The sequence below is a fragment of the Suricata suricatta genome, chromosome 10 (assembly GCF_006229205.1).
Source record: "Suricata suricatta isolate VVHF042 chromosome 10, meerkat_22Aug2017_6uvM2_HiC, whole genome shotgun sequence".
Taxonomy (NCBI): domain Eukaryota; kingdom Metazoa; phylum Chordata; class Mammalia; order Carnivora; family Herpestidae; genus Suricata; species Suricata suricatta.
In genome coordinates, this window is record NC_043709.1 from 111822897 (window position 1) to 111839325 (window position 16429).

General features: G+C 37.4%; 1 protein-coding gene across 11 annotated transcripts in view; it reads left to right on the top strand.

Moving 5' to 3' along the window:
- Positions 1 to 16429, top strand: part of CREM (cAMP responsive element modulator) — a 71817-nt gene that overhangs the window by 14585 nt on the left and 40803 nt on the right. For 9 of the 11 annotated variants that reach the window (XM_029955913.1, XM_029955917.1, XM_029955925.1 and 6 more), the window contains one exon: positions 3277 to 3400. In XM_029955913.1, the coding sequence (XP_029811773.1) occupies positions 3277 to 3400 (124 nt within the window). Of the gene's footprint in view, positions 1 to 3276; positions 3401 to 7838; positions 7927 to 16429 lie in introns of those variants that run through there. The other 2 variants (XM_029955911.1, XM_029955915.1) reach the window with 1 other exon arrangement.

Sequence of the window (16429 nt, forward strand, 5' to 3'; positions counted from 1 at the left end):
ATGACTCAGGATAGTTGTGATGAATATCATTATTGAATCTTAACTCCTACATTTTTCAATTTCTTGAATGTAAAGAACTTGCCAACTTTACCCTGTATGGACCCAAATTGCCACACACTTGGAATTCTAGATCTGCCTAATTAATATTCTGTATCATTCCCCCTCCATCCCTGCCATTGTCAGCTGTCACTTCTTATATGGAGTATATTTAGAAACTAGATGATTGAGAATTATTTTGAAATAAAAATAAATGAGCTTAAAGTATGATCCCCTGAGAGATTCTCTTTGTTTGAAAAGTTTTAGTATATGGACTTTAGGCCATTTGTTTTGCCTGTTAACTGGTAACTTTGGCTTATTGTTCACTTGTTGACTGAATTCTACGTAGGTATCATATCATCGAAACGTTATGCAATATAGATGAACAAAATATACACTGAAGGACCTAGAGTAGTGGAGGCATATGAGCGTGGTGGACATTTTTTTTTTCCTCTAGAGCATTAAAAGCTATTCTTTCTCTGGGTCTGTCCAACTTTTTCTAGCCCAACTTCTACCCATCCTGCTTTGCTTCTTCCTCACTGAATCTAAATAGGCTCCCTAGCAGCCAAATTCTCTGCCACAGTCAGCTTACTGTGTTTTCTAACCATCTCCGTACTTTTCCTTCCTCCCATAGTTCTCCTTCCTCTTTTACCTGGTGAAATTCTTATTGTTCAATATACAACTCATATGGCCCCATCCTCAGGCAGATGTACTCCTTACTTCCTATATTTCCCAAAGCAGCTTATGCATAACATCCGTCACACAATTTAAGAAGTTACTTTGGGGTGCCTGGGTGGCTCAGTCGCTTAAGTGCCCAACTTTGGGTCAGGTCATGATCTTGTGGTTTGTGAGTTCATGCCCCATGTCAGGCTCTGTGCTGACAGCTCGGAGCCTGGAGCCTGCTTCAGATTCTGTGTCTCCCTGTCTCTTTGCCCCTCCTCCCCACCAAAAAATATTAAAACATTTAAAAAAAAGTTACTTTACCTGTGTTCCCCTCTTGTGGGTCTACCTGATAGAATTGACCAATAAGCTAAGTTTTTTTCTAAATTTTAATATACATTGGAATCTCTCAGATATAAAAAAATTTGATGCCCCAGAAAGTTTGGTTCAGCAGATTTGGGGGTGAGCCTGGGAATCTGCTTCTCACCCCTCACCCCAAAACAAGTACATTAGTTACTTTTGATAAGGGGCATCCAGGGACCCACTAATGAATGAATTCCTTCAGGGCAAGGGCTGCAATTTACCCAGTTTTGTAGTTTCAGGGCCTATCATGTAGATGGTACTAACTAAATGTTTCTAAAATGAGTAGTTTACTGGGGGAAGGCCTTCTAGCATATAGTGTTTGAGGTGAGACTCAAGTTCTTGGCAGAACCTTAAGAGGCCTTTAAAAGGTGTAAGAAATAGCATAAGACAACATTTCTCAGGTTGTTTTCAAAACACCACTTCTGGGACATACCAGGTGGAAAAAGTCTTTGGTGGTAGATACTTTTGAAAGATTCTGCCTATTGCACCCTTCACCTTCTGAAAGCACACTAGCAGTATTTAGGCTTCTGAGAAGTTCAGCAAAGAAAACTTTTACCCCTAGATATTTACAACTTTTTCACTAAGTGTTCTATTATCCTTTCTCTCTCTTTTTTTTTTAAATCTTTAATATACTTTATTCAGTGTGTGACAGAAAAATAAGATAACAAGCAAAAACATTATTAATGAACTGATCTTGTTAATTTCTATTAAAGCTATTTTTAACTTAGAGGCGCCTGGGTGGCTCAGTCAATGAAGCGTCTGACTTCTCTCTCTTTTTTTAAGTTTATTTTGAGAGAGAGAGTGCACACAAGAGCAAGATGGGGGAAGGACAGAGAGAGAATCTCAAGATGGCTTTACACTGTCAATGCAGAGCCCAACATGGGGCACACGGGGCTCACGACCACGGGATCACGACATGAGTCTAGATCAAGAATTGGATGCTTAACTGACTGAACCACCCAGGCATCCCATCCCTTACCCTCTTTTAAAGATAATATCTTTTCATATCCTGCAGAACTACTGTTTGAGGTGTTTATTCTCTTTGGGAACTGTACTCATAAGCAAAAGTAGAGCCATAGGAATTGTCAGTTTATACAGGGTGATGCTCCATTCTTACCTAGACTATTCTGGAAATTAATAAGATAAAGGGAATTGGGGAATGTTGAGGGAAAGACTTTTTTTCATAGTAGGCTGTAGATTTTTATCTTTTATAATTGCTCTAACTTGTCATGATCAATTGTAAGTGCTGAAATGCTTTTCAGTAGTGAGGCGGAACTCAGGTTTGAGAATGGAAGGCTTGGAATCAGGTAATGACAATTGAAATGCAAAAGAAGATGCTCAGTGCAAGACATAGATGAAAGATCTGTAGGATTTGTAACTAAATCTGGAAGAAAGGTCTAGACATTTTAATTCAAAGCCCTAAGTGGCTTGCATACTTTTGGACTATGTGTTTAGGCTACTACAGTGAGAAAAACACATTGTATCATTGACAGTTGAAAAGATAATCTAACAGTAGGCAGCATAATTCCTGTAAGTTTGTAAAATTTGGTTTTGTTTAATTTATTCCATTTGTATTTTGTATTTTCTTCTAGCAGGATAAAATATAGAAATACAGAAATCATTAACTTAAACTGAAATCAGAGACAAACTTATATCAAAGGTTTTTCCTGAAAAAAAAATGAGATTCTCTTCTATAAGGAACTGGGGAGCTGCGGAACATGTGGTCAACTCTGTGTGATTCAGTTTGAGAGGCTTGTGTCTCAGAAACGGATTAGTACTGGGAAAGCTAGACACATCTTTATATTATAATGCATTTAATTTAAACAATGGGGAAATTCTTTGATAGTATATATTATCAAGCAAGTGTATTAGGCCTTAAGAGTCCTAGAATATTTATACTTGCTGTAAAATAGAAAACCTACTTTTTCCACTCATTTATACTAGAGGGCTTAAGGAGACATTCTTATAAGGTTAAAAATTTTAATAAATGGATTCCCATAAAACATTTTGAAGTGCTCCCTTGGTAATGTTTATATCTGGTGAGCAGAGTTAGTTTGGAGAGTTAAGACTCTGCCACTGAACTGTGTCTTGAAAAAATAAGGTAGAACGGTTGGATAACAGAAATGAATATCATCAGAAAGCAAGGTAAAAGCAGAGAAATCATTCAGAAATGATAAAACGCCTTAATACTTCTTCCTTTTTTTTTTGTCTTTTCAGACAAATGACCATGGAAGCAATTGAATCTCAGCAGGATGGAGGCGTAGCAGATCCTGTGGCAGAGAGCAAATCTGCTGATATGCAGACCCAAACCATGCAAAACTCAATCCCTGTTTTAGCTCAGGTAAATTTAATGTAGGCCGTAGGCAGGCACTGAGGAAAGTGAAACTATATAGAAATAAGAAGTATGTGCAGATTCTGTTTTCTTGAAGTTGACCTTAAGTTTCCCCTGTTCCCTGGTTCTCAGCCTTTGATTTCAAAGAGAAAATATGTATTTTAATTGCTTTTGCCTTATAATAGACACTTTGCAATGCTCCCTCCACCACCACCACTATGCACAAAGAAAAACAAAAACCTGTCCACAATATGTAATCCTCAGATTACTGTTTGAGAAGATTGGTAATTCCAATTGGTATAGTGTTATATTCTTAGATAGAAACTGCAGAAATCTTACCTTTGCCCTGTATATATTTGGTTTGATCTTTACTTTCTTTTTATTAGGTCTTTGAATTGGTTTCATTGAGAGACTACCAGTATGAGTTAGTGACTGGTTTTCTGCTCAAATTTATTTCTGAGATATGCATAAAATATGTAGTAAAACACATCAAATATTGAGTACTTCCAGCCTCTAGGTATAATGCTAAATGCATGGAAGTGTAGTCTCTGGCCTTAAATATCTCATGCTTTAGTGGAGAAGACAGGTATTTGAATGATAATTCCAATAGTGTAAGAAGTGCCATAAAACTTTATGTACAAAATGACTAAGGCTGACAGAGGAGGGAGCAGCTGCTGACTGGGAGTATTTTGCGGAGGATTTTGCTTTTGAGCTAGATGTAAAGGGTTTGATGTAGGAGTTTGCCATGCGGACAGGGATAGGGAAGCATATTCTAGGCCGGGGAAGAGTATGCGCAGAGGCACGAAGCCAGAGAGTACAGGGTGTCCGGGAACTGTAGACGTAGGACTAACTGGTGCCTGGCATCTAGGCTGGGATGCCGAGCTGGTGAAGGTCATGTACGTTTGAGAATGTAGCATATCCTGGATTCTAAAGATTCTTGAAATATGTCCATGTTCACTGTGTTTAGAGCACTAGTAGCCGCGTGGACTGTGTGGAGGTTGGATTGGAAGTCAACCAGCCGGTAGAGATACCATTTATGTGGAGTCATGATTAGTATGGGATGAGGGGCAGTGGTGAGATTTTCATAGGATCTTGAAGGGAGGCTAGATAGGACCCACATGGCTGACCGGAGGTCCAGGGGGAACACCAGTTACTTCCTGGGTTTTCTCAGGCTAGACTGGTTCCTTGAGGTCTCTTCTTTCTTAAGATGGGGCCCCAAGCACCCAGCCTGCTTTTCCTTCCTCCTTCAAACTCCTAACACCCACTCACCCCCTGGGGGTTTTCTCACAAGTGTTCTGTGGAACTGCATCTCCATGGCAACACCCCCTCTTTGTTACCCTGGCGCAGGCAGGCAGACCTTTTGCTATTTAAAAGGAGGGGGAACAGCCTTTTTCTTGTTAACAAAATGTATGTTCATTATAGAGAATTAACAAAATATATATTATTATAAAGAAGAAAATAAAAACATCCATAATCTTAACATCCAGAAATTTAATCATTGTTAATATTTTGGTATATATCCTTCAGTCTTATGATCTGTATGAGTAGAATACAGTACACCTATTTTTTTCATAAATTTGGTTCTCTAGAACTTTTGTCACTATGATTCCTGAACTGTAATTTTGCCCTTCTATGCTGAAATAGAACTTGAAAGCAAATCTTCCTTTCTCCACTGCCCTCCTTTTAGGTCCTGGCTTACTGACCCTCACAGAGCCTCCCCCTCCCTCATGTGGGCCCGCACAGTCAAAACAATAGATCTCCATTGTCTAAAACTGATAATTTGCAATTCTGAGGACCGTCAGCCTTGGGTGACACCCAGCTCTGTGAGCTTCAGTTCAGAAGTTGGTAAAGAGTTCAAATAATATGAAATCTGAAAAATAACCATGGACTTATGAGGTTTTAGAATTGAATGAGTCCAGCAAACAGAAGCTAGGTTTTGGTAGATTAGAGAATGAATAAGAGGGCGAGGAGGTAGAAATTGGAAGTATAGATTCCTCAAGAAAATTTTCTGTGTAATTATAGAGAAAGATGGGTCTGTGAGACAAGGGAATGAGAACAGGGGTATGAGAAAGTTAGAGCAAGGGAATGGGAAGGCTGAGCATATGGAGGAAAGAGAGACACACTTGTGAGAAGGCTGAATCAGATCTAGGAAAAGCCTGTGGTTTACATTTATAATACTTTTTTAACAGTCTCAACTAATCAAATGTTGATAGTTATTAAATCTGGATAGCAAGTTCCTGGACTTGCTATAGTATTTTATTTTCTATATACCTTAAAGATTGGATCAAAAAATAAACTATGATTTTTATCTTACACATACTAAGCATGTTGAAAGATTAAGAAGTAATCTTTGTGCTGATTTATTGATTATTTGGTTAACTAAGAGTTATTCTCTATGTCATGTATTGTCGGAGTCTGGCTCCAGCAGGTTCAGGGCTCCCTGAAAGGATGGACGGTGTCAGTGAAAGAGAGAGAGAGAGAGAACCTGGGCTTTCTTTCTGATCACCAGGCAGGCATCTCTGCCCTTCTGGCAGGCATCTCTTTATAGATGAAGTGTTAACGTGACATCAAAAAAGCAGAATTTTTACTACAAATAATTCTCAGTGATAAAATGTTTTAAAAAGTGTACAGAAACAGGTTTTACAGAGGCACTTTTGCAGAATTACTCTAATTTTAGTGAGGTGGTTAATTTTGACAAATAGGATAACAAGATATTCTCAGTGAAAAGCAGATAACATTCACATCTGTTTAAACCAGTTGTAAATCTTACAGCTATGAAGATAGCGGGATAGCAAATACATTTGTTTATATCCATAATGCTAAGATTCAGGCATCAGCTAGGCTAGGAGTCATTCTGTCTGGCTCACAAAAGGAAGAATGTATTTGTGCTGTTTAGTAAGTTGCATGTGTAAACTTTGTTCTTTGATGTTGAAGGTGTAAGCACCATAGGGGTCCTAGATGTGCTGGCCTTTGTATATGAGTTTAAGTTTTAACTATTTTTACCCATCCTCATGATGGATATCAGCGTAAGGGTAGGTATTTGTGGCACCAATTAGGCTCTTGTTTGTTTCTTATCTCTAAGTTAGGCTCTTTTTCTCCCGGGCCAGAGTTATAGTAACTCTTTGTATTCTTTAATCCCCTTTATCTATCTGTGTCTTAGGTTTGTGAGGCTCATTAGAGGAGCATTTCAACAAACATCTGCAGTGCTTCGTTTAAATTCTTCTTTGTAGAGGTGGGAATAAGCTTCTCCCCATGAGGTATCTGTGTGGGAAATACCAGTCTGATGTGGAACACTGTGAGGCCTGATCAGTAACAGCAGCCCCATTTCCAGTACGAGCCAATAGTAGAAGGAGATGCCAGTTTCGCTTCATGGCATGAGCCGTGCAAACGTTAGTCATTTCCTTGCCGTGACCGTGTCATCCAGCAAGGCCAACGCAGCTCCCAGCAATGCATAGATTGTGATTTTTAGAAGAATTTGGACACAGTTCTTAGTAGTCAAAATTTTCTAAACATAATTACCAATTTAGATTCTTGTGATGCCTGAAACTATTTATGAGTATTCATTATTATTATGCAATATTACATAAATATTAGGAAATCAGGTTGAACTCCTTATTAAGCCTATAATGCATGCTAAAAGTGAATATTCCTGATGTCAATGTATGCTTACCACTTGTTTCATTTTTTTTCAGACTAGAGAGGAATCTGTAACATTTAATTTTCTTTTTACATGGTCAAATTATCATTAACTAGTGTAGGAATAAAGCTGTGACCAAATGATTCAATCAGTTTGATTGTCTGCATCTGGTCATTTGATAGTAGTAGATGTGAGTACCCTGGCCTTTTCAAAGCTTCTGCTAATCAGGGGTGCTCCAAAAACCGTCCCAATTCCTGAAGATCTGACAACTTGAGCTTGTTCCTTGCCTTTAGGCCTTGGTGTGCCCCAAGAGAGGCTAGAGTTTTAAGTTTCCAGTTTTTCTGTTTTATGACTTCCCAGATATAAGTGGAGTCTTTCCCTTCTGTATGTCTTCAAAAGTGTATAGAAGTCACATTGGTGATAATGTCAAAGAGCCAGAAAGCAGGAGCTTCCATAAACAGACCCTGGGGTGGCAAATACTTGAGGTTAAATTATGAGTTGGCTTTCTTCTAGCCTGAGTTATTTTTCATGTTGATTTATGTTTAATTGAAGCTGCGTTCTTCTTTGTTAAGGGTATGTGTTTCCATGTAAGACTAGATTCCATCCCTCTCGCCCCTTGGAAAAACTCTTGGTAATAAGTTTACTTTTAAAGTTTTTATCTCTTTGTTTTGAAAGACAGAGGATGTGCACATGTGTGGGGGAGGGGCAAAGGAAGAGAGGATCCAAAGCAGGCTTCGCTTTGTTAGCTCAGAGCCCTACTCACCTCGAACTCACGAACTATGAGATCATGACCTGAGCCAGTGTCAAATGCCTAACCCAGCTGGGCCACCCAGGCACCCCTGGAGAGTTTATTTTCAGTAACCAAGCCAGGAGGAAACCCTGTCCAAAAGCCAAAATGGTGAAAAGTAAAATTTCTCTCTCTCTCTCTCTATAGATAGGTAGATAGATAGATAGATAGATAGATAGATTATTCTATATACAAGTAGTTTTAAAATAGTCACACATCCTCTGGAAATAATATAATCTTTAAATGGATGATAGGAAGTTAAACTTTATTTTATAATTTAAGATTTCTAACATATACAAGAGAATAATGCTACTATATATGAGTTTATATGTGTATATAAGCTTAATTACTAAGATTTTATATTCTCATCTGTCTTCTTTTGTTTTTCTTTTTGTAGAAGTATTTTAGGCAGCTCTGCAGATTTCAGACATCATGTCATTTTACTCCTACTTCTGAGTATACAACTTGTAAAAGATTATGGACTTTTTTAAATGTAACAAATGTCACAGTCATACCTAATGAAAGCAAGCATAATTCCTTGACATAACATGCACTTCTTATTCACCTCTCCCCATTTATCTCACAAGTTGTAATCTACTCTGAAAGCAGGAGTGGGTACACCCTGAACTTGTTGTAAGTCTCTTGGGGATTGTTAATGCCACCATGGAGATGTGGGTAGGTGAGGTAATAATCCACATGGAGCCTTGGGAAAGGATGTGTTTTTAAACTAGCTTTCTGGAGCTGTCAGTTAAGCAGTTAAGTGTCCGCTTCGGCTCAGGTTATGATCTTGCAGTTCATGAGTGCTGACAGCTTGGAGACAGGAGCCTGCTTCAGATTCTGTATCTCCCTCTTTCTTTGCCCCTCCCCTGCTAGTGCTCTGTCTGTCTGTTTCTCTCTCTCAAAAATAGATAAACGGGGCACCTGGGTGGCTCAGTCAGTTAAGCCTCCAACTTCGGCTCAAGTCATGATCTCATTGTCCGTGGGTTCGAGCCCCGCGTCGGGCTCTGTGCTGATGGCTCAGAGCCTGGAGCCTGCTTCAGATTCTGTGTCTCCCTCTCTCTCTGCCCCTCCCTGCTCATGCTCTGTCTGTCTCAAAAATAAATAAAACATTAAAAAAAATAGATAAACATTAAAAAAAATTTTTTTTAAAGAACAAAGCAGGCCTGGCGAGCAGGGAGGGGTTGAAACAGGAATGATCTAACACAGGATATATTTTAATGTAGGAGGTTTACGTTTTCTATTTCAATCTGGTGGACAATTAGGATAACATTTCTCATTGCTTTGGCTAGCCGTGCCAAAAATCCACCTTCTTGGTCCTCAGTAGGACCAGGAAGGAGGTGGATGGCTGTCAGAAAATGAAACAAAACAAAAGCAACATTTACTCTTGATAATGGGTCAGCTACATACTATTTGTATGTTAATGATTGGCTACATTGTGTTTACGTTATCTGGTGTGTTTAGTGTTAGCTAAGTAGATTTAGTTTACGTTTAGTGTTCAGTTGAATCTTGGTTTTCCAACATTAACTTACTAGTTCCTTTACTTGAAGGACTCTTCCTGAAGGAAAAAAAAATATTCCTCTCAAGATTTTGAGGTAAAAATTTTCATGGCAGTATTGATTTTCTATTGTTCCTTATGTTTCTATGTATTCCTTCTTCTGGCTCATTTTCATTATCTTATTGTTTATATACACAGAGAATGATCACATAGAATTTTATTCACATAGAATGTTCTCTAAAAATGAACAAAAGTTGGAAAAAAAATAAAACTGATTTTTTTCAGCAAATGCGAAATTTGCATTGTGTGATGTTCTTTAGTCAACTAATTCAAGAAAATACAGTTTTGAAATGTAACTCATTTCTAAAGGTAATTCCAGGTTTGAGGGACATAAGTAAGAGTAACTTGTGAATTGCTAAGTTTTGTTCAGTTTGACCAAGAATGTTCTATTTCTATATCTGTACTCATATTTTGTATATGATAGTACATTTCTTTAAAGGTTAGTTTGTAGTTGTAGGATGCATTCTACATTTTTATCTTAGTGTTAAAACTTTGAACAAAATTTGATGTTTCAAGGTAATTTAAGTAGGTTTAAAACAGTCAAATTTCAGAAAAAGATTTAGTTTTTATACTTACTATGATCCGAAAGAATTGCATGCAAATTAGTTTTAGTGCTGGAGAGATTGTAAAAGATTTTCTGTCGTTTGTAATGATTTTCTGTGAGGTTTGGATACCTTTTGTTTGATGTTTCAAGTTCTCAGTTTTAGTAAAACATGTTGTTTGTCACTAGCAGTAATAGGAAAATGAGTGTAAACATAGTTATTTTCACCCTTTTCTCTGTGATTGTTTTCTACTAAAAGAGTAGGCTCAGCTTTATAAGTAAGCTGACGTTTAAGGGGTACAGACTTTCAGATTTGCAAGATGAAAATGTTTTGAATTTCTGTTTCACAACAGTGTCAATATACGAATTATAAACTTAAGATGGTTGAGATGTTAAATTTTATTCTACATTTTATTTATAACAATCATGAAAAATAAAACAAAAAGAGTAGACATTGAAATTTGAAAAAACGGAATGTTAATTTTTGTAGTTTCTTCTTCGAGTTTCAGGGGCTATTTACTTTGCCTGATTTTAATTTTTAAAGTTACTATGTTTGTGAATCCCAAGCTGTTAGAGGAATTACATTTGTTAAAAGAATTAGAAAACACAGAGGCTTTTGGAAATTTTCCGTTCATTGATTAATTGTGATGACATCTTAATAGTGCTCTTCTGAAATGTGAGTTTTCTGACCCCTGACAGAGATAAATCTCTTGTGGTTCTCCAAAAGGGCATTGAAAGAAGAGCCTGCTTATGGTAGTGAATGTATTAAGTAGACACAGTATCAGATGAAGATGAAGCAAATAGAAATAGTTTAGGAAAAAACCTTATTTTTAAATAGGTATGTTCTATGCATAGTATAGACCTCCACTTTGGCAGATAGTACATTTTTAAAAAATAACGGGAAATGGGAATATATTTGAGATCAGATATGTTATTACACTGATAGGTATTGCTAGTGTAAGTTGGTCTCCCAGGTCCTTAAAAGTTTCTAATTTTATCTTTTTAAAGGACTTGTTTACTATTTTGTACCTGATATAAGGAAAAAGAACTCTAATGAATTCAAATATGCACAGTTTGAATTAAATGTAGTTGTTTATTTAAAAGTAGTGGTGTGAAGTATTTTTGTACTATATTTTAACATTAAAGATACAAAATTATTGTCTTAATGTTTATATATAGTTTTAAGTTAATACTTAAGACTGAATGCTTTGAGGTTCATTTCTTAAAAAGATAAAAATAGTACTTGCATAGATTAAGGTAAATGAGATGCCGCGTGTGAAGTGCGTGTACAAAGCGTGGCGCATGTTTGCTCTTATGGTTACACTAACCTGCCTCAGACGGCTAGAGTGGTAGGCGTTAGCCCAGTGGTTGCGGTTAGGCTTTATGATGAAGTGGTGTGTGCTGGTTTAATAACATGTCGTATTAGGAATTCATTCAAAAGTAACATAAATCTACTTACTGTGCTCAAATAGGCCTCCCGAGAGGATGGAAAAGGAAAGGTAATTTATAGTCGTTTTATAAGCAACATTCTGCTATGATGCTATGAACCTACTTTAATTGGTATGTGTTCGGGGGCGCCTGGGTGACTCAGTCAGTTAAGCGTCCGACTTTGGCTCAGGTCATGATCTCACGGTTTGTGGGTTCTACCCTTGCATCGGGCTCTGTGCGGACAGCCCAGAGCCTGGAGCCTGCTTCGGATTCTCTGTCTCCCTCTCTTGCTCTACCCCTCCCCCCCCCATGCTCTGTCTCTGTCTCTTAAAAATAAATAAAAATAAATTAATAAATAATTGGTATGTCTTATGCTCCTAAATTTTTATACTTTGGTTTTCCTTTAGGGATTTTAAAACCTTGCAAGAATTTCTTTATGCCATTTTGTCTCGAAAATCTAAAATATAATTTATTACTAGATTTTAGAGTTCATGTTAAGACCAAGTTTCATTATAATGCTCTTTTTAGGAGCAAAATTCTTAGACTTGCCTATGTATGAACTCTGACCTTTGGACTGAATCTGAAAAAGCTTAAGGATGCAGTTTGGTCTAGCCATGTTGTGTCACTGATTCGGATTTTAAATTTTTTTAATTTCTCACCTGAATTTTGTGGAAGACTTTAAAAAGTATTTTAACCTTTGCAAATCAAAGGATTAATACATGTCAATAAATTAACCTCTAAATTCTTGACCAAACTATTTAAATGAAATGCAACAATAATAAAAATAACAAAAGTGAGTGTATATCGGATGCTCAGTCTATGGCAGGTACTTGGACTCTGTCCTCATAGCAACTCTGTAGAAAGGTACTTAGAGTTGTGGAAAATAAGGTACAGAGACACTGAATAACTTGTCATAGGTCACACAGCTAGTTAGAGGGAGAGCCAAAATCAGAACCCAGGCAATCTAGTTTTAGATTTCATTAAGCAGTCTCTGCTTTATTATTTGTAATGCATAGGGTTCTCTGTGCTGAACCAGACCATATTAGAGAACAATACCTTAGAAATTCCACAATAATGGAATGTAATAATAAATACATGTTACATATGGTTGCTGTATAGAACTGTGTATGTGTGTCTATATACTGTGTGTGTGTACAGTATCTATTATGTATACACTATATACTGTTATTCCTTCATTATTCGGTGGCAGATTAAAATAGTTCTTTTTTTTAAGTTTATTTATTTGATAGAGTGAGCGAGTGAGCTGTGATCAGGGGAGAGGCAGAGGGAGAGAGAGAGGCAGAGACTGCACTTTCAGCCCAGAGCCTGATGTGGTGCTTGATCTTAGGAACCATGAGACCATGATCTGAGCCAGAACCAAGAATCCGACTCGAACGGCTGAGCCACCCAGACACCCAAGATAGTAAACATATTTAGATCCCAACTCAGCTTCTCATCTGGGGTGTGTGAAAAGCATACGAAATTTTAATTTTATCCATTTTGATGTATTATTAGTTATTTCCAGATGTTTCTAGCGCCAGTACCCATTTCCAGTGTTGAACCATAACTTGGGCCAAGAGTATGAGAGCACCCAGAGCCTTAGAATTATATTTTATAAGATAATGAAGAAATTCATCCCATTGCCTTTGGTAAAATCAATTTATTGAATGTTTTCCTGGAAAGATCCTAGTGAGTTATTATATCCACCAAATATGGGGCCATAGTTATTATTCTTTGCGTTTGGTTAGAAAATACATGAAATCTGCAGTCTTAACAAGTTTAAGTACAGTTCAGTGGTGTTAAGAATATTCACATTGTTGTGAACGGATCTCTGGAGTATTTTCAACTTGCAAATCTAAAGGTCTATACCCATTAAACAAAAACTTCCTTTTTACCCCTGGTAACCACCACTCTGCCTTCTGTTTCTATGAATTTAACTACTTTTAGATATTTCATGTAAGTGACAAATAACACCAGTTATTTGTCTTGTTGTGAGTGGCTTATTTCACATACCATTATGTCCTCAAGGTTTATATCCCTGTTGTGGTATGTGATAGGATTTTTTTCCTTTTAAAGGCTGAATAATATTCCTTTGTATGTATATACCACACTGTTTATTATTACTATTTTTTAAAGAAGTTTATTTTTTAAGTAATCTCAAACCTAACATGAGCCTCGAACTTATAGCAAGAGTCGCACATTCTTCCAACCCAGCCAGCCAGGTGCCCCTTTTATTTCTATTTGTAAGGGTGTTTGTTTGTTTTTGCCAGTTCAGTACTCTTTAGGACTTATACTAAGTTACTGGTCAAAGAAATAAAATAATTCAAGTGAATTGCAGTTTGCTTCATAGACATTCTTACAAAGAGTTTTTTGCTCAGAAATAAAGATTAATGTGAAGTTTTGGCTAAGAAGTGGTTTTAGGCATTCATTTTGTGGTTTCTGGCTTTTGGCATATACATTTCTTATTCATTATTAGAAAGGATCTGTATTATTGTTAAGAGTAGTTTTAATATTTATGATTCTTATATCTGCTAGGTAAATGCCATTTTGGGTTCAGGATCTCACTGCAGTTTCATTAAGTGTGCTTATTATTATTTGCGTCTGGCTAGTAATTATGATCAGTTTTAGTTTCAGTCTTTCTGAAATCAAATATAAGATTGATTTTTAAAAGTTCTCAAGCTGAAAGAATTATGACTTCATTAAGATAATATTCATTTTCATAGTGCTTTTAAAATACATTATGATTAATGAAGCACATCTCGTATTGGTTAGCATATAAAATGATGTTCAAATGTTACAAATAGGAAATTCAAGATACGGTAAGGATTAGGTAGGAAAAACAAATCAGCTAGAACATTGTTTTTCAAAGGCTAAAGGACACCTAATTTTAATTCGTCCTCACATGATCATCACTGCTTATTTGATGTATGTATAATCAAAAAAGACTCTGTGTAATTGAGAAGGACTTGATTCCAATATTTGCTTTGCTTTTAAGAGGAGAATTTTTAAAACTTTTTTAGTTTTTATGTTTATTTTATTGCATTTTTTGAAGTTTACTTATTCTGAGAGTGTGAAGGAGCCATAGTGGGGCAGAGAGAGAGAGGGAGAGAGAAAATCCCAATGTGGCTCTTTGCCGTCAGTGCAGAGCCCAAGGTGGGGGCTTGATCCCACAAACCCCTGAGATCATGACCTGAGCCCAAACCAAGAGTCAGGAGCTTAACCAACTGAGCCACCCAGGTGCCCCAAGAGGAGAATTATTTTTTTTTTAATGTTTTTTTTAATTTATTTTTTTGATACAGAGAGAGACAGAGCATGAGAGGGAGAGGGGCAGAGAGAGAAGGAGACACAGAACCGAAAGCAGGCTCCAGGCTCTGAGCTAGCTGTCAGCACAGAGCCCGACGTGGGGCTCGAACCCACGAGCGTGAGATCTGACCTGAGCCGAAGCCGGACGCCCAACCGACTGAGCCACCCAGGCGCCCCGAGAATTATTTTTTAATATACTTAATATTTGGCTATTTATATTTATAGTATCAGAAACAGTGACCCACTTCCCCCTTCTCATTGTATTCAGATTACAGATTTCAGATAGTATCTCTGAAGTATGTGTTTCAGAGTATTTATGTTCTCCACATACAAAAAGTATATGGGACAACACCATTCCCATGTAGTTCTCTTTAGAATTTTAACATAGTAGATATAAAATTTTGAGTCTTAATGTGCTTACTCTATTATCAGCAAATATTTTCAATTGAAATTCCCAAGGTGAAATTAAATAAAATTTAACTGTATTGAATTTTGCAATCTGTTAGCCATACTTAAAAAAAAAAAAAAAGAAGAAACTCAGTAGGAAAGAAAGACACTAAAAATTAGACCAAGTCTGTATTTTTTGTTTTGTGTTATCTTCATTTAGTGCAGTTAACCTAAAATTTTTAAAATTTAATTAAAAATTTAAATTTTTTAATGTTTATTTTTGAAAGAGAAAGGGGGGTAGGGGCAGAGAGAGAGAGGAAGACACAGAATCTGAGGCAGGTGTAAGGACGCAGGTCCGATCCAGGCTTCCCCTGTACTTAAAGGGGAAGGCGCTGGCTTCTCCTGAAAGGGCGCACCTTAAGGAGGGACAACTCCTGTGGCGCCCAATTGGGAGAGGCGGGCTGATACCTTTGACCTTTCTAGAGGCGGGCCTAGTCACGCCCCACGTGGGGCGTCCTGGGCCCACTCTGATTGGTCAATACTCCAGATGTTATGATTGGCTCCCACGACTGCCAGTATTGATGGGGGGGTAGGGATTGGATCACTGTACACCTGTCATCATTTCCTGTAACTCCCCCTCCCAAAGGGATAAAAGGCCCTGCCCTGTCTTTGTTCCGGGCTCTCTCCACGTGGCCAGCAGGTCGGGTGGAGACTGTGAGCCCGAGCTTAAGCTTGTAATAAAGGCCCTTTGCTTTTGCAGGCGTGACTCGGTCTCCTTAGCAGTCTCTGGCATTTGTTTTGGGATGATTTTACAAACTTGGGTACAATACAGGCTCTGGACTCTGAGTTGTTAGCTCAGAGCCCAACGCAGGGCTCGAACTCACAAGCTGTGAGATCATGACCTGGGCCAAAGTCAGACGCTCAACCAACTGAGCCACCCAGGTGCCCCAAGAACAACTTTTAAAAAGATAAAGTGACCATATGTTTGCACTCATAGGTCTAACAGGAAATTTTCAGAATGATCTAACTTCAAGAAAAGCAGGCAGTTAGTGGTGCTTAAGAAAAATTGATTCAGTATCTAATGGATAGTTGATACCTGTCACAACACAGCATTTTATATACTGTTAAGTGAAACTGCAATACAATCTAAGTTTATTTTGGGAGTGTTTGCTGTATCATTGGACTTAATGAAATGTTTAGAGGTGCAGTAGGCATGACTTTGAATAGATAATGAAAGAAAATGCAAAATACATATTGATTCATGATGTGGTTTCATCTTAGCTTGGGCAAACCATGCAGTATTTAATACATAGTAGCAGAATATTTACTATTGAAGCTTGAAAAGATGTGAGTTCTTTGTGTGCAATCTTTCATTTATGCATGTGAGAGGGTTTTCTTTT